This window comes from Endocarpon pusillum (assembly GCF_000464535.1).
Source record: "Endocarpon pusillum Z07020 unplaced genomic scaffold scaffold5604, whole genome shotgun sequence".
Lineage (NCBI taxonomy): Eukaryota > Fungi > Ascomycota > Eurotiomycetes > Verrucariales > Verrucariaceae > Endocarpon > Endocarpon pusillum.
The window spans coordinates 25,540-50,250 of record NW_006916529.1 but is presented as its reverse complement, the minus strand read 5'-3'; the positions used below and the strand labels follow the sequence as shown (position 1 = coordinate 50,250).

At 48.5% G+C, this 24,711-nt stretch overlaps 6 protein-coding genes across 6 annotated transcripts; 4 read left to right on the top strand and 2 right to left on the bottom strand.

Moving 5' to 3' along the window:
* Nucleotides 1–4,770: 4,770 nt before the first annotated feature.
* Nucleotides 4,771–6,300, top strand: EPUS_07844 (uncharacterized protein; the record flags this gene model as incomplete). Its single annotated transcript, XM_007806722.1, has 1 exon — nt 4,771–6,300. The coding sequence occupies one exon, from the start codon at nt 4,771–4,773 to the stop codon at nt 6,298–6,300; it is 1,530 nt and encodes a 509-aa protein (XP_007804913.1).
* Nucleotides 6,301–7,072: 772 nt separating this feature from the next.
* Nucleotides 7,073–9,342, top strand: EPUS_07843 (uncharacterized protein; the record flags this gene model as incomplete). Its single annotated transcript, XM_007806721.1, has 2 exons — nt 7,073–7,889; nt 7,946–9,342. The coding sequence occupies 2 exons, from the start codon at nt 7,073–7,075 to the stop codon at nt 9,340–9,342; spliced, it is 2,214 nt and encodes a 737-aa protein (XP_007804912.1).
* A 1,713-nt stretch (nt 9,343–11,055) lies between these two features.
* Nucleotides 11,056–12,185, top strand: EPUS_07842 (Phosphoribosylaminoimidazole-succinocarboxamide synthase; the record flags this gene model as incomplete). Its single annotated transcript, XM_007806720.1, has 6 exons — nt 11,056–11,188; nt 11,242–11,264; nt 11,335–11,680; nt 11,747–11,797; nt 11,846–11,913; nt 11,964–12,185. The coding sequence occupies 6 exons, from the start codon at nt 11,056–11,058 to the stop codon at nt 12,183–12,185; spliced, it is 843 nt and encodes a 280-aa protein (XP_007804911.1).
* Nucleotides 12,186–16,412: 4,227 nt separating this feature from the next.
* On the bottom strand, nt 16,413–16,764 carry EPUS_07841 (uncharacterized protein; the record flags this gene model as incomplete). Its single annotated transcript, XM_007806719.1, has 2 exons — nt 16,413–16,646; nt 16,696–16,764. 2 exons carry the CDS (start codon nt 16,762–16,764, stop codon nt 16,413–16,415), a joined length of 303 nt encoding a protein of 100 aa, XP_007804910.1.
* A 1,234-nt stretch (nt 16,765–17,998) lies between these two features.
* On the top strand, nt 17,999–19,841 carry EPUS_07840 (uncharacterized protein; the record flags this gene model as incomplete). Its single annotated transcript, XM_007806718.1, has 3 exons — nt 17,999–18,009; nt 18,070–18,373; nt 18,429–19,841. The coding sequence occupies 3 exons, from the start codon at nt 17,999–18,001 to the stop codon at nt 19,839–19,841; spliced, it is 1,728 nt and encodes a 575-aa protein (XP_007804909.1).
* Nucleotides 19,842–21,527: 1,686 nt separating this feature from the next.
* EPUS_07839 (uncharacterized protein) lies at nt 21,528–22,722 on the bottom strand (the record flags this gene model as incomplete). The annotated part of the gene is made up of 2 exons (XM_007806717.1): nt 21,528–22,397; nt 22,474–22,722. 2 exons carry the CDS (start codon nt 22,720–22,722, stop codon nt 21,528–21,530), a joined length of 1,119 nt encoding a protein of 372 aa, XP_007804908.1.
* Nucleotides 22,723–24,711: the final 1,989 nt, after the last annotated feature.

The window sequence follows — 24,711 nt, the reverse complement described above, 5'->3', positions numbered from 1 at the left end:
GAGTACCCGAACCATCAAAAGATGGCTTCTCCCACAGTATCCACTCCGTACCTGATGTGCCAATTAGCGTATCTTCATAAATTTAAGCTCAGATAAGGTTGTCTACAAGACCTCTTCTGTCAGTAATCGACGTATTCATGTATTTGAATTAGATAATTCAGCAAGACCTAGAAAGCTGTATTCTAAAAGACCTTCCTTCTCAAAAAAATTTGCTCGAAAAACCTGTTTGTACAGAAGTTGTAACAACACCAAAAAAACAAGATCGATCTATAGCGCTAATTGGTACATTCTACACTCCTGTTCAGGCACGGAGGGGATACACATCATCGATTCCCGCTACCAATCTACGTTCTGATTTACCAGTTCAAGGTTATAACTAAAATGTATATCCGCCAGAGTTGTATAAAGTTCTATGCACCCGAGCCTGAAGACGTTTCCACAATCAGTCTCACGCAATCACAAATACCAGCAGCTTGTTGTAATGTACAATCGGCCGAGCCAAGCTCGCGGGCCTATAGAAAATGGCTGACTAGCTTCAAGACTGTTGGTATCATTCATCTCAAGCCAACGCTCAGGGTTTAAGCTCTGGGCGTCTCTGAAGTTTGCCGAGGACCTGCTGGCGGCATAAGGAATGACCTAAAAATTGGTCAGGACGGTGCTACCATACTGAGAATGGAACATTTACGCCACCTAAAACGAAATATCCATCCACAGTAACACCTCTAGTAGGACAATCCGTCAGTGTATCCATCAAATCAAATAAACCAAATCATGACCCTCATTTGATTTGCTTATCTACTCCCAGAGCTCGGTTCGATTTGATTTGACTCATTTGTCAAATGGAGTCAAACGTTAGGAAGCAATATTTTGTTAAGAGGGCCGTCAAGGATTCTAATCTCACAAAAAGAGTCTGCCAAGTCTTTTATCTTTTTATCCCAAAAATGACTTTTCCGCCAAGCCTTTTGACTAATTTGTCAAATTCCGAAGTCTTGATTTGGTTTGACGAAAGCACGGATTTGGTTTTTTTGCCCAGCATTTGATTTGGGCTATTTGACTCAATTTGATTCAAATGGACACACTGCAATCCGTGGCAGCCCTAATGACAGAGATGGGAACATCCTCAATGCTTCGAGGCAGACAGCATGGAGATATGGTAAAGCCCCCGCAGGTTGTGCATTTATTTCCTCATAGGTCTAAAAGTACAGGGGATTTCATCTTGCAACCTACCAAGGATGTTTGGGTTCCGAAAGAGGTAATATGTGATCGTGGCAAGTGTTGCGGCCGTCGTTTCGCTCCCAGCAGTGCTTGCATACGTTAATGAGAGCATTGCGAGGCGAGACAAAAATGCAAGTGATAACCCACACAAAATCAGAAGCATGATCGGACACGCTGTATATTTTCCCCGTTACCTGGGTCGAGAAGAGTGGCCACAAAACCTCTTCGGTCAATGTTCTGGTTTATTCTCCTGCAAAGGTTCTCTGGTCAGCCGTTTACGACTCTATTTTCCTTCGTCAAGCTCACTTCTTCATGAACTCGATCGTATAAGATATATGTTTAACCGAGCCTTCCACCAGCCCACTTAGCCCCCCGGGTTTGAGCTATGTATATATCATGCCGAGGAATGAAAATCTCTTCAAAGTATCACTGAGACATGTCTGGCCCATGGAAGCCAGAACAGCGGCGACCCAGAAGTGCGTCTTGCCATTAGCAAGGCATTTAAATGATTTGCCGAATGCAAGTTCGCCAATCACATCGAAGGCCATAAGATCAAACCCACATCGTCAAATCGATTTCATCTCGACCAATTTTGCCAACTTGTGCAATGAAGTCATCGATAATTCCAAAAATGAGGTTTTCTTCTTCTTTCAGAGACCGGTCGGAGAAATCCGTCGATGTTGAAAGTAACGCTAAAACTGCTTCTGCTATCTATGGATGTCTGCACTCGATCAATTGGTTGATGTAGTAACTTATTCAGAAGTTATATATCCAACTCCTGTCCGAAGTTCAAGTGCAATCTTACTCTGGTGGCTAGTGGCGCTATGCCTGTTCCGGCATAGCCCTAGGCCATGTGACGAGTACTGGGCTAGCGGCTTGGCAGCAATTCAACAGTCGAGAGATATTTTTGCATGTCACGATGGCTAGCTAGATCACGCTCGATTACAACCGAGTTGGCCTGGTCCGCCAAGCTTTTGTCATCATAGATGGCTGAATTTACGAATGGCTGGTGTCCAGGTCACTGTCCATACGCAACCCGCGGCTTTGAGCTCTTAGCCCGAGGCCCATGAAAAGAATTCATGTCGCTCTTGGCATGATCTTTCCTGACAGATTAGTTGGTATTTCATCCTAACGTCACTTTCTTGCTTGTCTTTGTCATTGATTTTGCTCACATGTGATGTGCCATGAGCGACACAAATTCTTTTCATGCAGTGGGCCTCAACCCGCCAAACTTGAGCAATCGGCACTCCCAATTCAGGCCATTATCGTAGTACGCATTGGTATCACACTATTGCTAAAGAAGTTAGCTCTGTCTCCTTGCAAATCTGCCTATATTTGCATAATTTTGATGCAGAACTCTGTACTGCATCTTCTCTGCATCTTCTCTGCATTCTCCACTCAACGACTTCACCGTCCATATGCCTCAATCTCATCGTCGCCACCTCTAATCGTGGCCTGTTAGGTAGGAGAAGCGTTCCTCCAAGGCCTAGATATCTGATATTCAATTGACTAATCACAGGATATCTAGTATTTTTCTGCCTTGTCCAACACCCAACTATCCTGATCTGTCCAACTGCTCAAACATCCCATATAATCTCCTCTGCGGCTTGACAGAAGGGTAACCTCCTTGGCAGGCTGTGACTCCTATGAGTACCATACTCCAGTCCCCAGATCTGAACCCAACACAAATACTTCTAAAAAATAATCTTACAATTGTTAAATTAAACTGAGGTTAGCGTACTTTACATAATGTTAGGTTAATAACAAGCAAGCTGCAGAAGCTGAGAAGAATGGTGAAACAGTGTCAGGTGATACCTTTTGCACTAACATTCGTGGTTACTCTGAATGCAGGACCACAATACATATTTCTGGACTCTCCCTCGACTAAGATTCACTTGCTGTTCATTACATGTCTTGCGATAGTGGGAAATTGTTCAGACAAGGTCGTCTTTGTATCAAGTCTCACAGATTATGTATTTGAGGCAGGGACTCTCCAAAGTGCCATCATTTCACATGCTTGCTTGTTCGCATTTGGACGTAGGGTTTATGTGACCAAGTCGGTTCCTATGCATGGCTGGCTGTGATACTTTATAGAGTTTGACCATGATGGACTAAGTGAGCCACAATTCATAGTGCTGAGGGGCTCAAGGTCAATATGCTCTAGCTCCAAGTAGTCAAGGAGCCAAAAGCCTCCTCTGCATCGTGCGCGGGAGATAAGGAAAGGAATTCGCTCTAGCATGCGCGTGCGATGGAACTAGCTACTGCAAGTGTAAAAATTTCCGCAAAGCCCGATCTGGATGATGGGAGAATTACTACAGGAGGCATCAGTACACGTAGCACGACGCTAGAAACACGATGTAAAATTTACGACGTCATGTCAATGGCTCTTACTGAGGTGAGGATACTCCGTAGAGTGCCCAGAAATAGTCCAATAAGAACTAGTCTGTATTTTTGATGACCCAGTATCGACGGGATTGTCGTACAAGATTGACAGGGCTATCTGTATCCAGAGTGTTCGGAGTGGCAAATACCAGCGCTGTGCTACAAATACTTATGCCATATATCGGTAGTAGCAGGTCTGCATTTTGTGGGGTTTGACAGATATCGGTTCCTGTGCATAATGCACTTGTGTTCTGGACACATGATATTCATGGGGATGACGTAGAGGCCGTACTGTAAAAGAGCACTGAGTGCCAGCGTGCTGTTATCTCCCCATGTAGATCTTGCTGCAGCCCTCTGTAGTGATCCTCGTTCATGCAGATATTGATTCGAAGGCTCGGCTGGTGGCCGGCGATAGATCCCGGCCACTAAGGGTTTGTGGAAGGTCAGGCTAGACTTCACAGCGTACAGAAAAAGGATACATCAACCACTCCGCCAAAAAGGACAGCGCTAATTGGGTTTCGAACCATGGTTTTTACGGAAGCTCTACACTCCACGAATTGGAAGTAAAATCTTCACAATGTATGCAACATAACTACTTAATTCCATTTAAATTGACATCATTTAGCGTATGTGTTACATGATTGTAAGGATTTGTGTCGAGTCTTTGCTTTTTGATTGACCAATTCTTGGTGCTCAACCCGAAAAACTTTGACAGAGTGTTGCAAGAATTCTAAATAATTGTGGGTTACACCGTGAGTCTTTCACAATCGGAAGGGTCCTAAGCGCTGAGCAACATCAAAACCTCTCTGTTCAACGTAAGGAGACCGGATCAGAATGCCATTAGAACGTTCAGAAGCTTTCTGTCATTTGTAGTTTGAAGATCTCCGCCTGATAGAGGTGAAGATGCATCGACACTGTGGGCGGTAATTGAAATTTTTCACTGTTCAAAGACTAATAAATTAATAATGCCAGAGCGTGGTGTGAAGCTTATGTAAGAAAGCTATACCATATCGAGTAGAGTGTTTATCCTTGGCATGTCGCTAACTTGTAGTACTGTCCACATATGGGAAATGGCTTAGGTTTCTTTGACATGTTTCGTTGCTCAAGATCGCACGACAGACCGTATCGCTCATTCACGAAACTTGTGCAGAGGCTCTGACTCCACTTTGCACGATGGTGGACCAGACGACTTCGGTGCCACCACCCACTTCGTCCCCATCGTTACCTCCGAGTTTAGATATCAGCGCATTAGAATCAGACTTGCAAGCATCTCGTTGTGCATTCACACCTCCGACCTTGGACAGGGTTCCTCGGCCCTGGGAACGCAGACCCGCTACTCCATTCGCGCCACGTACGGAAACACATAAGATTTGGAAGAGATGTGAGCGGGTTGCTGGTCAATTGAGTAGATCACAAGCGAAGACCATGAACGGGCATGACGAGAGACTGCGTATGGTGAAGAGGTTGAGAGTTGACAGTTTGCACAGTGGTGACGAAGAAAGGGACGGTAGCTGTGATGAAGGATTTGTTGGTACCAAATTCGAGGAATTAGACTGCGAAGGAGAGGAGAGACGGAGGAAGCTCGCCAATGCTACACCGTGTAAAGACTTGTGCGTCAATGAAGGCAAGAAGCAAAGCAGAGGAATATTGCCTACAGAAAGCAATAGCAGATATAGCGCCGCGAGAACCACCGCCACATTTGATGGAAGCGCTAGTCCGACTCCACCAAGAAGGATATGTAGTGGAGGGCCTACAATCCTTGCCGACGACGACGAACCTGCAGCCAAGGGAAGAGAGCTCCAGGAAAAGCAATTCATACAAGAAACAGACCAGGATTCAATTCCTGGCAAGATCCAGGCGCTGCATGGTTGTATTGGAGATACTGCTTCATTTGTCGCAGAGAAGGCCAAAATTTCTCTTCTGGCCGACGGCGAGGATACGGAATACCTACATGCGTTCCTTACCCGGGCCAGAGCCAAGAAGGCCGCCAGGAATTTACCGAGTTCACAGAGACAGGTAAGCAAAGAAAAGCAGAAACAGACAGCATCTTCGCCACAAACACGATCTCGAACAGTTCTGGCTACTCTTGACAGGAATTCGCCATCACCAACCAAGACCAGAAAGCTCGACACGCCAGGTGACAGATTTGAGCAAGACCAGACCATGTTATCCGACATGAAAGCAACCTCACCTGTACGCAAAGGCGGTCGAGCCCGGCTGCCTCAACCTCAACCTCAATGGCATCAGCCCGCTACCCAAAGCAGCTTTCCTTTCCGTCGCTCTAACGGGACAGAGTTCGTCTTCCTCCAAAAAACAGAGGCGCAACAAATTGCGATAGCTACAAGGTCGAATACCAAAAGAAACAAAGGAGACGGTATGCACCCAAGGAAGAAGCTTGAAGCACTGTCATCCCAACAAAAGCCATCGCCGGCGAAGACAGCCAGACGGAAGAAGAATGGCAAGCGGGTGCTTTGGGATGAGGGATTAGCATACTTTGCACCAGGGGAGCTTCAAGCTTCGGACGTGCCTCGGGAGCAGACCGAAGCCGAAACGCCAGTAAAGAGAAGTAGGCGGCTTGCGCCCGGGAGAGGAACTCCAGCGCCTAAGAAGAAGATGGCCGATGCAGCCATTGATGCAGCGACACCGCTTCCTCCTCAACCACCACCAACAAGAATACGAACACGAGCAATGGCGAGAGCCTGATGTCAAGCCTGCGGGTGGTATTCCTTCTAAGGCGCCTCCTATGGGCCGAGTCCGCCGCGGGAGGGTTGTGGTAGCATGCTCGTTTGTCATGTTACACGCCACATCCAATGGTGTCACGGGTTGATTTGGAAGGCTTTGCATGGCACGTGGTGTACCTCTGGCTTTCAGGTGGTAGCATTGGCGCGTAAAAAATTGAATATATTAGCTGATGAGAATTCTGACAGAGTGGAATTGTGTGACGTGCAGTTGCGGGGACGCTTGGCGTAGGCATTGTTGACACATCGCAAATGGACACACTCTTGCTCGCTCAGCTATCCATTGCCGTCAATCAATCAATTTGGACGTGCTCGTCAGTTCCACATCACATCAAAGCAATCCCACATCCAATCAAGTCGTTTTCGTGCTGTCCTCAATTCAATATTATGACTCAATGGAATTCTACTGCCGCCCAAGCCGAAGATCAGGACCAGTCCACACCGGCCTTCAGCCTTGCACCCACCTTTCGCCCCTTGCACCGAGCTTCATCTCAATCCTGACAGAAACTTAGAGAATAATCATTCCGTTTGTCACACCCAATTACTCATCCTTTCAGCTTATTTCTCTTATTCATAACTACCTCTTCTGACATCTTACACCTGCTCTTAATGTCTGACACCCAGCCGCAGCTTTCCTAGTCGTCCTCTTCTCCCCTCTCTCATCACTTTTTTTGTAACCAACGTCTGACCATTCCCCCGCCTTGCTCCTGCCTTACTGGCGGAATATAATTTCCAACATGGACATAGCTGTAGACTATCGTCCTGCCCAAACCATAATCCCATCCCAGCCTTCAATTCCAGCATACAAGGTACCATCGGCAGCTAGTCCGAAAAAGCTACCCAGCTTCCCCAGACACCACGACCGGAACCGTGGAGAACAATCTTCGGGACAAGCCACTTGGCATAATACACCAGCACAGGAGCAAACTGTTGTTGCTGTCGAACCATACTTGAACGGAACTATCGACGAGGGCGGCGGGATCAGCGGTACCGGATATCCCGGTACCGTACAACCTGGTACCGCGCCGTTACCCTCGACGAAAGTTCTGCAGCTAGGGGAGACGCGTGAACATAGTCCTGCAGGGCGTACAAACTCAATGAAGGGAGCTTTGAGAGCCAGGGGTTCGAGATCGCAAAGCCGTGTGCGGAGAGCTTCGATTGGCTCAATCAATGAAGACATTACTGGTGCGGTTTTGCTCATAACACCCCTTCGCTTCTCATGGTTTACTTATACTTTTTCAGATATTCCTCAATCGTTCCTCGAGAAATTGCCTCCATCTCCAAACAGCAAGCAAACGACAAGCATAGACAGCGCTCACACATTCTCAGCAACACCAAATTTCTACTGCCCATCTGGGGCTTTTCAGGGTTGGAAACAAGTCAAGCTTGCAGGCAAGAGGCAGAGCAAGAGTTCTACGGATTTGGAGAGGCTGACAAACCTACGGGATGAGTGGGTTTGGAATACTGTTAGCAAGAAAGACGATCGCAAGATGGATATCCAGGCTTTAGCATTCAGGAAAGTCGGCCTCGAAGATATGCCCTATGAGATCTTAGGTAATGCTGCATTCAACTCATCTGGTGCGATAGCCATTTAGCTAACAGCCTTGCAGATATGATTCTTTCATACCTCATGCAGGACCTATCACCGGAGTCTTATGGGCCACGTAAGAGAGACCTTATTGCTTGCTTAATGACAAGTCGAACATTGCATGCGGCCACGTTGAGCGTCTTCTACAAACATATCACGATACCACACTCAATCACCTTTTCAAAGGTGCTAAATCATATCACTGAATACCCGGGGCTCGGCACACTCGTGAGGCGTTTGGACTTCTCCCACTACACCTCAGTTGGCTTTGGACGGACCAGGAGGGACAGTTGGGAAATTCAGAATTTGACGCCCAAAACATTGTTACAATGCTTCGATCTATGCACCAATCTGAAAGAATTTCAGGTTCACGAACATATCGATGACGAGCTTGACGGAGAAGTTCTGAAGAAACTATTCTCAATGCCATCCGTTCATGCTATGGATTTCTGTGCGTGCTCATCTCGGAGGTTTGTGAGCGGCTTTACAGCCACCCTCAACTCAAACGATGTTCTTCCAGGGTCTCTCGGGAATCTGAAGCGGCTTGGGCTCCACGCATGCACGACTCTGCAAGCGCCAGTCTTTGAAGCACTCCTACCACGGTTACCGCATTTGACTCATCTCGATGTGGGTATGACTCTCATTACTGACGAAGCGTTGTTGTCAATTCCACGGAGCGCCCATATCACTCATCTGGGTTTGGGCAAATGCACCAGGATCACCGGGCCCAAATTGGTGGAATTCTTGACGACGCATGAGGCCGTCAAGAATTCGCTAATCTATCTGAATATCATGGCAGATATGTCGCGTTATATGCTGCTCTCACATGATGATCTTGAGAAGCTTCTAAGACGACTACCGCCCACCATGAGATCACTCAATATTGGCGGGGCGCAAATTTTCAACAAGCACGTGCCGCTGCTGCTCCCTCTAACTAAGCACCTCGAAGAACTAGGCCTGAGCCACGCTGATTTGTCAGTCTCTCATATCAACTCGTTCTTTGTTCCAAGTCCTCCAAGCCATGATAACGATTCCGAGATCTCTGAGGAGGAGCTCAACTGGGAGCCTTGCACGTTGCGGTATATAGATTTGACAGGCGTTCCATCAGTCAGCCAGGCAACTCTGTTCGGTCCAAGCTGCGTGCTGGCATCTGCACATAGCTATCCGCTAGATGTCATCGAGCTAAGCGATCCTACCATACAGCAGCTGAAGATGCGAGCAAGCACGATCAAACAAATTGGCTGGACTGTGAAAGAGCTTGGACGACGTGGTTGGTTCGTGAGACTGCCATCCAGCGATAACACCGATGACGGAAGACGAAGCTGGAAGATGGGTGCTCGATGGTGGGGAATGAAAAAGGTGCCAGTTGCTGTGCAGGAGGTTGGTGGTATGTACGGCCACTACATGTTCAAGAGCTGAGGTCACGAAAGCATTGATTCAGTTGGGAGGCATATGATTCAAATTTCAGCATGGGCGCATGAGTTATGAACACTGCGAAGTTATGGAACGCAAGCGATGGCGTCCAAGGAGCGATGGATCATGCTGATGGGAGCACGAACTATATATTCTTGTAATGCTCAACTGTACCACTAGCACGCGGAAGTCCTTACGCGAAAGTCCTTGAGCGAAGTAGGGACCTTTCGTGTACATGCAAATGAATCATCTTTTTTTCTCCTGGTAGCTTCTGTTGACATGTGTAATTCGCATCAGCCCAGACTTCCCTTCCGTCTCTGCGGCCCAGATATGTTAGGATACAGCCTTGCCAGGTGGTAGTTGACCGTGCTCTTGTTCTTTTTGGGTGGTTTCTATGCAAACCCAGAACGTGTCAGCCTTTCTTTTCCCATTCCAGCTCAAACCAAACGAGCAACATCTGAGTCGGTCACCGGAGGCGTGCCATAGGCTACTCACCGGCGCGTCCATGCATTTCCGCAACGACTCCTCAGCGGCCATGCAGGTCGTGGTTCCGAACCCGGAGGAGGCCCAGCAACCTATAATTTGGGGGGGACACAGGGTCAGATCCGAGTGAAAGAGAGAATTGCGCGCCGAAGGTAGAAAGAAGGGAGGGAGGGAGGATAGTTGCTGGGGATGGCGCACTCAACATTGCCGACATTGCGCCCTGGCACGGGTTCGTCTGCTGCTTGTCTGGTCTTTTGACCCGGAGCGCGGAGATGGACTGCAGGCGGATGGGTTTGAGTTGGGTGGGCGCGCCTTTGGGGGGCATTGCTCCGGTTTTGCTCTTTGTAGGCGGGGTTTTGGGGGACGGGATTGGGATGGGATGGCTGCGAGAGAGAGACGGGATGTTGTGGCCGTCAAGGCCGCATGGATGGGTTGGTGGGAGTTTGCTTGTCCAGTACTTTGAGAGTACAGAGTAAGTGGTATCTAATTTATTTGGATCTCTGTGGCAGTATGTATGTGCGTGTGCAAAGTCATGATATCTTGGTTATTGCCCATTGCAAAAGTGTTGCAGTTCCTTGGCGCATACTTCCGGAGTTGTTGCTGCTCCTCTGGTCTACTTAAACAGCTACAGAGGGCCGTGAAAGAATCTAAAATGTATAATACTTATATCATTCTGTAGCTGAGTTTCTTCTGATTCTCTTGGTACAGATTTATATACAGAGAATGTCTTTTCGATCGAGTACACTTTCAACATATAAAATTTCATTCATTCAATCTATCATATCTAAGCTTTCAAAACAGAAAACCATCTCAAAAAATGATTAGTAGATCTATAGCTACTAGTTAAATAACATAGTTTTTAGAACACTACATTGCGTAATGAAGAATGTGATATGAACAGCCAGAGCAGCGGCAACTCCGAATCATGTGTCAGGGGAGCTGCAACACTTTAGCAATGGGCAATACTTCAACTGCGAGATTTCATTGGCTGCTTCTGGACTTGTTTTTCTTACTGCCATTGGTCACAACACTTTGTCTTGAACACAAACGATTTGGTGGTAGAATAACACCTAAAGTCAGTGGACTACAATTAATATTCCACTAGGATAATGGAAGCTTTGTTGATTTCCAACATTCCAAGGAAAGATTGTGCGAACTGACTCGCGATATAAGACGAACGTTGCTCTGAGCCTAACCCACTATCCATATCAGACTCACTGGAAAAATTCCTAAACAATGGCCTCAGAAGAACCTATACTTCAAACAGATCTAGAACGGTACTTGCCACTCCTCGCCCGTGGTAAGGTACGTGAAATCTACACTCTTGATGACTCGAAACTTCTGTTTGTTGCAACGGACAGAATCTCCGGTATTGCCTCTCTCGATTGCAGGACTCGGAATAATTACTGACCTCTGCATCAGCATATGACTGTATCATGAAAAATGTAAGGCATATTGGACATCTTGTCTGCTTCCAGGTAGCCAACAGATGGTCCAACTGACTTTTGAGTTGAGGGTGTCCCGCAAAAAGGATCTCTTCTCACGAAGCTCTCGGCACGTTGGTTCGAATTTCTCAAGTCAGAAATCCCGGCACTTCACACCCATTTCATCGAGCTCTCTATTCCAGATACACTGAAGCAAAGCGTGCCAGAACGACTAGTTCATCAGCTGCAGGACAGAACTATGCAGGTCCGACGGCTGAAGGTCTTTCCCATCGAGGCCATTGTACGTGGTTATGTCACTGGTAGTGCATGGAAGGAGTACACCGAGGAGGGTACTATTCATGGCATCACGGTATCGGGACCCGGGGGAAGGAGGTTACAGGAGTCAGAGAAATTGGAGAAACCAATTTATACACCTTGTAAGCTGGGAATTGATCGACTGGATCACCATGAGCATTAGATGAAGATCGCTAACGTCTGATTAGCTACAAAGGCAGAACCCGGAAGCAAGGATGAAAATATACATCCTGATCAAGGTATGTGGTATCTGTCTCGAAGTTAGTTTTCGTACTGATTTTGAGTAGCTGCGGAGATTGTTGGCCAGCCGTATGCAGAACAGATCGAAAAGTTGAGCCTAGAGATATACATCAAGGTCTGTTTTGCTATCTATTAACAATAACATTTGAGCTCACATCTTCAAAGGCAAGCACTTACGCTTTGTCCCGCGGTATCATCATAGCAGACACCAAGTTTGAATTCGGACTCGACGAAACATCAGACCAAGTTGTACTTGTTGACGAAGTTCTCACACCCGATAGCAGCCGTGTCTGGCCAGCCGATACATATCAAGCAGGCAGAGCACAGGAAAGTCTTGATAAACAGTATTTACGAGGCAAGTTTAGCGCTTCTCTTGATGTCAGATGATGAGTGACTGACTTGCTCAGATTGGTTGACCGCTTCTAATCTGAAAGGACAAGAGGGCGTCGAAATACCAGAAGACGTGATCCTGAAAACTAAAAGCAAATACCAAGAGGCGTACAACCAATTGTTTAGGTAGAGACTGCATCCTGATTGCCTGCTAGATGTCCGAACAGGCATGTTTCCAATGGTGCTAAGAAGCGACGATGAAGTATTTAGCATGATGCCGTGGGCAGTTTTGTTGAATTCCGGCATATATCAGATAACACAGTACCCTAAAGAAGACCAGCTCGAAAGTAGGGCTCCAGCGCAAATTTCTGCCTACATTAGTGCCAAGAATTGCAAGTGCTCCAGATCAGTAGTACCAATACAGAACCCAAGTTCAACTAAATGCCGTACTGCATTGTCGAACAAAGCATGCGAGGTAATCTGAGACGTCCTGTCAATACAGGTGCATGGCAGGACTCAAGATTTTCTCGCCATGCTCTGCAGGTGGGAATGGCTCAAACTTCTCGCCCTCACTTCCTGCGTCCCCTTCTGCATCCCACCGATCCTCTTCCGGTGAGTCTTTCGAGTATTCCGCATGAACCTCCAATCAGCACGTGGGAAGACTCCTGCGGGTGCGGCTCGAAGGTATCCGTGATATCTCTACAAGAGTCTCCCGTTCCATCGAGTAGGACGTTTCTTCCTCGCACATGTTCTCATCCTATAGATTGATGAAGTGCTCGGACTCATCGTTCTTGTGAGCCTTGTTCTCGCAGTTGCATCGGAGGAAGAAGAGCTTGTGGGACCAGCCTCGGTAGATATAAGCGGTTTGAGGAACCTGCGCGTTCACATCTGATGACAAAGCGATGTTCGATATTGCAAGCTTTGAGGTCCATGCATATGTGCCTGCGTGGCCGATGCCATATTACTCACTGGCCAGAACAATTGTGGCTTTCTGTCTCTTCAAAAATCGGCCGCGGCCCACTGCCGCCAACTTCCCGCTCTGACGGAATTTGTGCCTTGGTGGCTGCTCATCTACGTCGCGGTGTCTATATATTCCTCACCTCACCTTCACGATTGTGACAGGCTCGGCACATCGATCGTACCCCATGACTTGTGCACTGAATGTCTCATTATTCTTGCTGTTTGCAACATTTCTTGGAAGGTTAGGATTCTGCCCAACGGGCTCCAAGCAGATGGACTGTTGTTGTTTGTGTAAGACCTGCCGCACCACGAGGCGTGACGTACTCAACTCCCTGCGGTGTGCTGAAGACCTATGGTCAACACTGCCAGCACTTTTGGAAGGACTGTAGCCACTCCCGTGCGGATGGAGACGCTTGGTCCTGGTTACGTTTTTCGAAACGCTCTAGCTGTTCGTCTTCGAGCTGGGCATTTCTCACGATAAAGACCGTCTCAGGTCCAGCTACACGTTTCCGCTTCTCCTGCCTGGTGGCTGCCCATGTGATGTCACTGGCTTTGTCATGCTGGCCTAGACCCTAATGGGCGATCTTGGTCTTGTATTGCCGAGTTCTGAGCTTGGTTAGAGCTTGTCGAGGACTCGGAGAAGGGTGCGCTTGTGGTGTCAATACCCAGCCTCGAACCTTGCGCTTCCTCTTTGGCTGCGATTTGGACATAGTACTAAGCTACTTAGTAGAACGAAGACGTTAGCCTAGATGGCTTGGCGCCTCGTGGGGCTGAATGTTATGAAGAATACTACGTAGTACGTACGGAAGCATGGGATGAGGTTAGCACAGCGCTAGTACTAGCTGGTCGTAAAACATTGCCACCTCTTCGCTTTTGATAGGCTTATTTATTTTCACGTGATGTGACTAACTGGCCTGTGCAGCCGACCACCTACCCACCCGATCAAGTCGGTCACCCACGATATGCACGATGCCGCGGTAGTTGAGCAGCATCCCACAACAACCCAAGATCTTGAGAATGGTGAACCTTATTGTGTGATTGGACGCCTGCTCGGTGTCGGAGTTTGCTTCGCAGGTTCACTGGGGTCACTCGCCATCGTCGTAGACTCCAAGAGGCACGACGCTAAACGATGCTCGAGCTACAGTATCATTCTTGGAACAAATCCGACAACCCCAATCCAAGTTCCAGCAGCAACCGCACTACAGAACAATGGTAGCATCTTACGCAGCCAACTGAGCCTGCAGTTTACGGTTCGACGAGTGGATGGTTTGCCAAAGTGCGATATATATTAAGTTCACATTGAGCTGGATTGGCTCATCATACGGATCAACGCCGTAGGCTTTTGGCTGCAGATGGCGTCTTACTCACACAACCTGCCTGTCACTTGCGGGATTAAAGGCCTAGTTAATGACAGACCAATAGTGCATGATGTACTACGGTATCTGGCAGAAGAATCCCTAGCACGCCTACCACCCTTGTAACTACGATATCCGTGTCACTCGATCTCGATCAAAGACATGAGTTAACCTTGGTTAGGCGATTTCTGGGCACTCTATTCTCGTTACGGCAAGAAGTCGATACGTGGCATTTTATCTTTACTGGTTGCTTCTAGCACTATACTTTGATAATTATATCCCCCCCCCGTCAGTAAGATATGCCTGCATGTACCCGGATCCATCCCGAGATCCCCACGCAAGGGACGACCATGTCAGTAGATGAGGCCCACCTAACTTCCTCAACGAATCACACCGTTGCCAACGAGGCTGTAACTCGATGAGACACCTACGTTGTCGCCAGGCTCGTGCATCATTGGGGGATCGACATCGATCCCTATGAGCCCATGCGACTGTTATTTGCTGCCGTTAGTCTCTACCCGACAAGGCAATCTAGAGCGTGTGACCCTCCATGGTGTCGCGGTTCAGAGGTGCATTCATGACCACAACCTGCCAAACATCCTGCTACTCCGATTCGCGCAGACCCTGGCTATGATGACGAGAGCTTTATGCTGCAGCATAAGCCAATCGTAGATGTTGTTGGAGCTCAGAATAGCCTCCGCTCGATGCTCCGTGCGTCCCTGAGCTAAGTCGTTTGGTTTTTTCGGGCTACGTCGTAATCCAAGTTCGCCGGTAAGCAGCATAATCAGGGTTCAACTTCACAGGGATATGGACGAGGCAAATTTTGCATTGCAGCATTGTAGGAATACGGGTTGCTCCTATAAAGGAGGTACAGTAGCCCTCGTTTTGCCAAACTCCTAGAGTCAAGCAGAGAAGTCTGAATACTTTTAGTATCTTGGTCGCACAGATTTGGTCTCAGAGCCTAGGAGCCTCACCACCCAAGGCTTCCCATCCAAGGTAGACCACTCTCCACTTGTCATTGGTTCAGAAGTTGCACACATGTAGCTGACCGGCATGTCAAGAACTTCAAAACGCAGAAAGACCAGAGAATGGAGCGAAGTGACAAATGAGCGGAAAGCAAACCGTAAGACTTGACGATGCAAAATTGTGATTGTTAGGGGTTGCTGACAAACATCGATAGCTATTCCGGGCCAGCAGAAGCAATAGGGGGTGTCAAAACGAAGGACAAGAGTTACAGTCCACTGGAGAGAATGCTGAATGAGAGTGCTCGGGAGCAACCATGGAATTGCCTTGAACGGCCCTTAGACGATTCAGTGAGGGGACGTGTCTTACATGACAAGAGTGCCCAAGCCCCGAAGCTCTGATCCAGGCATAATTATTGTCACTCCTTTGCTAGTGTTTTTGGACCAAAACAGTCGTCACCCTAAGCATGGCAAAATAGCGCTAATCCAAGGATGATTTTAGGCAGCGTGTGGCTGCTTGACCTTGTAAGCTTTTTGATGACTAATCAACTCTATGTGGATTCGTATCCGAACCAGCTGCTGTTAGCATGGTACTGACAAATATTGTGCCTGATACCGTAGTAGTACCTCTGCAACGACGGTGGCCGGCGAGACTTCTCTAGGTACGTTTACTTAGCATGCCGAATCAATGCAGTGAGCATCGCGGCGCACACTCGGATGCCGATCTGGTCGCTATACGTCTCTGATGTGGCTCAAATTTTAGTATCGTGCCTCTCAACAAACGTCAGGAGTGGGCCTTTGCGGGTTTTAGGTAGTACGAGTTGGTCAAATGCGCTCGAGTTTCAGAGCACGTTCCTCGGTTTGTTAACTCTGAACTATACTATAATCATGTCAGAAGAGGCTAGAACAACGGACGAAGTTTGGTACACCACCCGTTGAGCTTCAAGGAATATCCGGCCAGAGTTGGCTTCACTATCAAAAGATATTGGGGTTGATCCCTTGGAGAATTATCTGTTCATCTTCTGTTCAGCTTCTGTTCTTACAGTGAACATCATTTGTCTTCGGTTAGATGGATCCGTGGTAATACACACGTGCTTTCCCTGATATGTAGGGTACAGTCTGCGGAACGACTTGACGTCTTGATCCTTGAGATCCGAAGACTCTAACTCCTGAGCCTCTGGGAACTCGTTGGGGTTGATCATCTTGAGGCCTAGCCCATCAATGATGACATGGCCAGTGACCTGCAGGAGTTAGCATTGAGACTATTCGACAATGTATGTAGGAGCACACCCGTTCACGATTTTGGACAGGCACATCTACATCATGGTTGGAGAGATAAGCTATCTCAGCAAATTTCATCGTATTCACGCTGTGAAAGGTCCTGAAAGTTGAGAAGACTCTCCCCTCTCTGTGCTAGCATTTGCTCCAGCTTCGGGTCTGAATGGGAGGGAATAGGATAAATGGCGAGACTTCTTCACTTCAACCAGCACGTCCAGATGTTGTCGCTCATTTGCTGTCGGCGTCGTACCTGCGTGAAAGCTGGACAATCTTTGGGATGAGCATATAAAGATCCTTGAAAGACGACTCAATCTTGGTTTTCTTCTTAGTGGTCAGTCTTTCGACCTCCGCAAGGATTGGCCTAATGAGATCGATAATGGCCTGACTCTGGGTCTCTACAGTCTCATCCTCCAAGGAAACCTGGCCTCTGGTGGTTGACCAATCAGATTTATGATCCTTTTTCCTGTAGACTCTAGCGGATGCTTAGTCGTATCGCTCTTTGGTAGTTTCAGGAATTTGCGTGGGCGGCTTTTCGACCCGATGGGCACAGCAATGACACTTCTTCGGTCCCTCAAGTCTCCACCAACGAATTGACACCGAAGAACGGATTCTCCATCTCCATATCAGAGACGTATGGCAACATGGAAATGCCTAGATTATATCAATTAAAGTCAAAGCGAGCGGGTGCAACTCCTTGACCCAATCGCCGTCATCAACATTGAAGTACTCCATTGTAATGTGATGATTGAGGATGAAGGTTGAGAATCAGAGCTTTGTGCACTATAACAAAACAGTGAGCAAGGATATGATTAAGCAAGTCGATGTTGATATGGGTATAAAGAGGAAGCACAAGCCTCCGCAATACACCTTACACGAATATTATGCTAAGCCTCGTGAAAACCCGATAAATACTTACCCAGGTCCGCGATCCGTTCAGAGAAGCTACGCAAACCATATCGGCATGACCTACAAACTCTCTCCGTAGGGCATGTCCGTTTGCCTAGCTGAATGTATCGCATCGTATTGTACTTTGTGATAGATTCAAGACACTTTGCGAATCGGATGACTCCGACAGCGACGAGTCCGTCTTGCAGGCGCCGCAACTTGACCGCAGTCCTTCCAGGGCTTAGGGAAGGGTTGCCACTGCCACAAGTTAACTTAGGAGTTCGGAGTAATTGAGCTGCCAAGAGTTTCCCCACAACCCATGACTCGAGGGAGTGGACTCGGATGACATAATTGAGTCACTGATCCCATGTGCACATTTTCATGCGATCCCAATCTCGTTTCCAGAGAAGTCTTACCCCATCGTCTTAGCATGCGAGCAAGGTTTGTCTGGACCTACTCAAGCTTTGCCCAAATCCAGCGCATACCAGTTGCGGTAATCAGATGCCCAGCCGTCGCCCTGCGCACTTTCACAAACGCCCCGCCACTTGCTTCTGGACATGCTCCGACCACGGCAGATAGGCAAGATGAACACAATGCCAGGGAGAAGGATATGGAGGAAGGCGCAATGTCTAGAAGGCTGGCAGAGATGACCGCAGACAGTATTGCTAGTGGAGGACCCTCAGCTGCGAAAAATGTCGAAGCAGCCGGCTTCTCGGAGGAGTTGAAGAAACAACTCGAATCGCGGATCACCGACAGCGCTTTTCGCAACCAGAATCGAAGGGCTTTTGCTGCAGCAGAGATGCCAGTATGTTTACATAGCTCTACTCCTGGACTCTTCTGCAGATTCTCACAGCACATAGTCCTCAGCAGGCAAAGGTACACGAGATCAAGCGACAGCCCAGCCATGGACGGGCACCGAGTCACTCCACGACTCCTCTCTACGAATGCTTGACGACAGCCACAAACGGTTGCGCGGCATCCGCGCTCCACGTGTCCCTCAGCCAACCAATTTACGTCCAAGACCGAAGAAATCCACATCGACTGGTGAACGACTTGCCAATGCTCGAGACAGAACATCTATCTATGCTGCAGCTCTTTCCAACGAGATGAGTGAGGGGGAGCGCAATCAAATGCGTAAAGAGCTCCAAGAGCGCTTCTCTCCTGGTGCACGTCCCATGCCAACTACCCTGCAAGGTTTGACCAGTCTAGCCAACGAGCGTATTGAGGATGCTATTGCACGTGGCCAATTTAAGAATATCCCACGAGGCAAAGGCAAGAACGTGGAAAGGGACTACAATGCCTCTAGTCCTTTCCTCGACACGACAGAATACTTTATGAACAAGATCATCCAGAAACAGGAGATCGTCCCACCTTGGATCGAGAGGCAGCAAGAGCTGGTCAAGAACGTTGCGAGCTTTAGGGGTAGACTGAGGAATGATTGGAAGAGACATGCGGCGAGGATGATTGCGAGTAAAGGTGGCACATTGGAATCACAGATCAGGAGAGCTCAAGCGTATGCTCTGGCAGAGGAGAACGCCAATCCTCTCCAGACCAAGGTCGAGGAATTGTGCAAGATCGATAGCCAAGGTAACTTATCTACCGTTACTGTGAAGGAAACGCCGCCACCGCCAGTAGCAGAAGAAGCACAAGAAGAAGCACCACCAGCAGCGGCTCATCACACGATCTCCTCAACCATAACAATCACCGAAACGCCACCAGAAGCTGCCGCCTCCTCGCCCTCTTCATCTCCGCCTCAGACCCCACACTCATTCACCACCTCATCAGAAACCCATACCGCTCCACCTCCACAACCAACATCAACATCACCATCACCCCCAAGACCAATCCTCCCCATGGCCACCCCCTTCCGCGACCCAACCTGGGAATCCGCCGAACGCGCCTACCACACCCTCGCCATCGACACCCTCAACACCCTCACCCGCTCCTACAACCTCATGGCGCCCTCTCTCGCACAAAAACCCTACTACAGCCTCACCCGCGAACTGAACCGCTGCTACGCCGACGTCGCGCCCTTACTCGCAGACGAAATCAGACAACGGGCTCAGGCGCCAAGGGTGAAGGTGGAGGTGATCGGGCATAGCGAAGGGGGGGTGTTGGAGAGGTTTGGTGCGAAAGAAGGCAGATGGAAGGGCCATCTGGCCGAGAGGGTTCGGGATGAGGATCTAGAGAGGAAGGGGTACGGGTTTCGCGAGTTTTGGAGGGATTTGTTTGGCGGTGCAAGGAAGGAGAGGGGGACTCAGGTCGGTGATTGAGGGAGTGAAACGAGTTATTTTGACGTAGAGATATGTTGGAGATAAGGTTGTATGGGGATAGACGAAAGTTGGGGGAGGCGGGCAGGCGGCGGATGGATGGATGGATCGATCGAACGAAAGGGAGTGATGATTTAACTAATTGATATGTGTATGAATTTGCTATGGAGCATATTGCCTGCAAGACTTGTACCTTGTGCAAGGATACGTTGATACACTAGATCTTCTATTCTAAAGCCGACGGACCAATCCCAACTTAACATGTCCCGCTTTTTCGTCCTGCCTACCTCGCGCACCAGTTGGTGGCGCATAGCTGGATCCGCTATGGTAGTTCTCCTACCCTGGAGCAAGCAGCTATATGGATCACCCTCATGAAAGCGCCCATTGTTTGTTCCTCCCCCATCAACCTCCTTGTAAACCAGACCCTTAGACCTCCCAACTTCGCTCTATCACACCATTAAAAGGTAGATCACAGTTACGATCCCCAAGCCGCCTTTGCTGCTCATAAGCGCAGGGATCCCCCTTGCGAGCCTACTTCCCTTGCTCATCACCACCTTGCCCACCGGCAAGCCCTTCACCCCCTCTTCCGTCCAATTCGTCAATGGATTTGCCTCCCCCTTGATAGGCTTATGCTTGAAGATAGTTAAGCACACGGCCATCCTGCCCCAGGTAAACGGCATTGATTTCGGTGGGCAGGAAAGGCAGAGCTCGGAATCGTAGCAGGATTCCCTGGAGGCGGCCATGTAATGCTCTGCCGGGTGGCCACGTTGACACTGGCAATTGTACTTGTAGCACGTGAGAACCGTGTCTGGGTTGTGACAGAGGAGACAGTGCTTGCTTCTGTGGCACTGGTCCACGTCAAACTGCGTTAAACTGAGGTTGAGTGCCTGTATCTGGAAGCCAGTTTGATGCGGGTCGGGTAGGGACGTTTGAGCTGGTGGGGATGCGAACAGTGGAGGTGTAGGATTCGGATTGTTGGTGGAATTCGAAACCTGGGTGGGTGCAATTGGTATGGACGTTGTGTCAATTGGATCCAGTACCGTTTGAGGTTTGAAAGTGTCGTTAGGAGGTAGAAGTTGCGGCATCCTTCGCAGGTGAGTGATTAATCCAGACCCCAAAGATGAAGGTTCGTCTGGGTGAGAAGAACTGCATGGATTTGTGGAACCATTTAACTCTGCTGTGGAAACGCCGGTTGTACTGATGTGAAATAGGTACAGGAGCAAGATGAACAGGCTTGTGAGCGTGTGCATTTTGTGTGGAGTCTGACGCAGTAATGACAGGCGCAGCTCTTCTGGTTACGGAGTAGCCTGCTTCTGAGCAGGCGTAGCGATCCGAGGATTTCTCAGCATAGACGGATAATGGAACGTCCAAAAAGTCCGCAGCTGAACAGCAGCAGAATGCAGCGATTGTGACGATAATGAATGCTGATGTATGAAAGCTGAGGACAAGGACGAGAAAGGCGTTGCCAATGCGTCTCATCGGCCCGGCAAAATGCTCATTGGAATGGAGGAAGGCACAATCGCTCTTTCAAAAATCTTATGAGCATAGGCAACTTCCATTCAGAGCATTAGGGCACTGGTTGTGGGTAGTCGACACCAATGCGGCGTACGTATCCATTTGAGAGACCGGAGACTGAGGCGAAGGGTGGTGGGGTTTGAAACGGAACCGACGAGCACATATGACCTTCTTTTATGCCTGCCTTCGTGCTAGAGTGGCCTTTCCGGCTCTGCTATCATTGTGCCTACCCAGTTCTCCACTGATCCAGGCACCGATTTCTGCCATCTTCTCCAAACTCACGCCTGTCTGTACTCCCAACGAGTGCAGTAGATGAAGCAGATCCTCTGTGGAAACATTGCCAGTGGCCCCCTTGGAAAACGGACAACCACCCAGACCGCCTACCGAACTATCAAATGTGCGTATGCCATGCTCAAGGCCAACAACGGTGTTTACAAGAGCTTGGCCGTAGGTATCGTGGAAATGTAAAGCAATGTCCTCGTTCTGTATGCCCGCCTCTTTCAATGTTTTGAGCAGTCGCTGTGTTCTGGGAGCGGTTCCCATGCCCGTAGTGTCAGCCACAGAGACCTCGTCACATCCCATCTCCAGTAAAGTAGCAGTCATTTCTGCGACTTTATGCGGATCAACATCAGGTCCTTCATATGGACAACCAAGGGCGACAGATATGTAGCCACGTGCTTGCATGCCCTTGCCCTTGGCTATGGCTAGGATGCGCTTACATCTGTCTAGTGACTCTTGGATGCTGCAATTTGTGTTCTTGTTCGAGAAAGTCTCGGTTGCAGCTGCGAAAAGTGATATCTCGGTAGTATTCTGGGACGCGTTTGGGACAGGATTCTCCGAGGCCATGCGATTAGGATCATCGGCTGAAGTGATAGGGGCCTGATCAGCATTGTTGGATGGGAGAGGCGTCTCGTGCGACTCAAGCACGGAAACAAGGGTCTCGACTCCCCGTAGATTGGGAACGAGGTAATTGTAAGCAATAGGGTGAGGTGCCCGAGGAGGTCGAGACACAATGCTCTGAAAGACTTCGGGAGTTGACGCCATCTAACAGACTTAGTACCTTCCATGATAGAGAGATGTCTTTCAATTAGATATTGCTGTGTCAGTACAAGGGACCTACCTGTGGTACCCACTTTGCTGATACGAAAGATCCAGCTTCCATATGCGTTACGCCAGTCTTTGCAAGGCGTTTTATGAGCTCAATTTTTGTCTTCAATGAGATCGTTCTTTGCTCGTTCTGTAACCCATCTCGAGGACCAACCTCGACGATCCTTACGTGATCTGCAGAAAGACGCCTGGAGGAGCAAAACTGACGTCGTAAGTGTCGAGCAGAGTTAGCATTCAAGCGCAATGGCAATCTTTGGATCATGGTGAGTATCTGAAGACCAGAGACATTACTGGGATTGTGGAAGCTTCTTTCATCAAGAGTGGAGATGTGCAGTCTAAAGTTCCACTGCAGGTGGTGTGGCGCATGGCTCTCCGCAATCTTACATAAATACTTACTCCGTAAAGCATTTCCACATCTCTATGGTGCCCCCACAGCAGGCATTAATCTTTAGGACACAGAGCAACGGGTTGGGTCTGCAGTCTGTGATAAATAATCAGGTTGATAGACTCGGCTCATTCGTGATTTCACCCCAAAACCGAGAGCCAGGCTGATGGATAGAGGTGCTTTCGGTCCTGATCCAGCTTCTTTCCAAATGAAGAAGCAGATCTCTCGAGACTTTCAGCACCACGCTGTCTGGGTGATGACAGTAATGCCAGCTCAATGATGAGCAAAGCAGAGCAACCGTACCCTTGGTTACAACATATCAGGGTCAGCTCAATCCAGAATCTGGCAGTTTCAATGCTACCAGTTACCGATGGCCGCTTGACACAACAGTAATCACCGAGATTGAAGCAAACCTAGTCCTTTGCTCTTAGCGTGCACATCGTCTTACCCCAAGAGAGAGAGGGCGCAAATGCATATTTTCTATGAGCGAAGCAGAGTTCGGGTGTCCTTGATTAACAACATGGTTCGGCTCAGAGCCGGCTACCCACTCATTAGTGTTCTCGAACAGATGCAACACTATCATGTCACAGATCGCTATGATCGGAGCTATGCTTATAATTGTCAGAATCCCTGCGTATATGATACGTATCTGTTGCGTATTAGCATGATGGTACAAGGGTCCCCGCATGCAAAACGCACGAAACGCTGTTGTAACTGTTACGCCCTGTCATTTATGGCAGTGAGCATTGCTATACGAATTGAACGCCAAATGCTGTTTCTGAGCTGTTACAGTAATGCGCTTCTATAGCTATTAGTATGAGCAAATGCTCCTCTTGATAGGGGTAACTCAATCAAGTGAATTGGCACCTCCGTACGCTGTTTGCTACATCCTCTAACAATAATGAGTATATCAGTATGAGATTTTGTACCTCTGTCAATACGATTGAAGAGGTCTTTTCCTCCTAGAACTGGTCTAGCATTGAAAACCATGTAGACCATCACGCATTCAATGGGCGGCATGAGAAAATCCTCAAAGCAGAGGTCAATCGACATGAACGGTGTTCTCTGCCTCACTAGCGAGCTGATGATCGTGCGTTTTCCATCAATGCTCGTTCATGATAAGGCTCTTGCACAGACAGCTATCCATCAAAACTAAGGTTCAAATAGATTCTGGACAACTCTTCAGAGTCTCAGCACTGGACCAGACCGGACATTCTCAAATTTTCGATCCAACCATATGATCGGTGAATCATCGAACTCTATTGTGACCGAAAATGCTGGAATGAGCATCCACCGATCAGCTGCATTCTCAAGAGCGTTAGCTACATGATGACCACTGCCACCACACTGCAATGCTCTGCATTCGCACCATTGGCACCGTACGGAGTACTGCAAAGCCATTTACAGGCTGCGGATGCATCTAGATCCTTTATTCTAGCGCTAGGGTGGCCTCAATAACATCAGTTCCTTCCTTGACTGAGCAGCATCGTTCTTAAGATATTGATGGCATTCTGCTGGTTGAGTACTGTCGTTCGAGGAAATCCCTCCGGTTCGTAGCCACGACGAGGCAGCCAGCGAGCTTCCAGCCTAGCAATCTTCCTTGGTCCTTTGCTACAGTGGGAGGGATGGTGGATATGACATCATGACTCAGGAAAGAGTCCTTCGATGGAGGAACCGAACCAATCGTATTGGAATGTATAAGCAGTGAGGGATCGATGAGACTGACTAGCATGACCACACATGCTTTGGTGTCCTGAAGACCAACTATGAAGGGCCCTCGTGCATCGTACAACTTCTTGTTGTCTATGGGTATTCTCCACAAAAGGGTTATGGAATGAAGTTGCAACGAAATTGCTTTGGTATTGG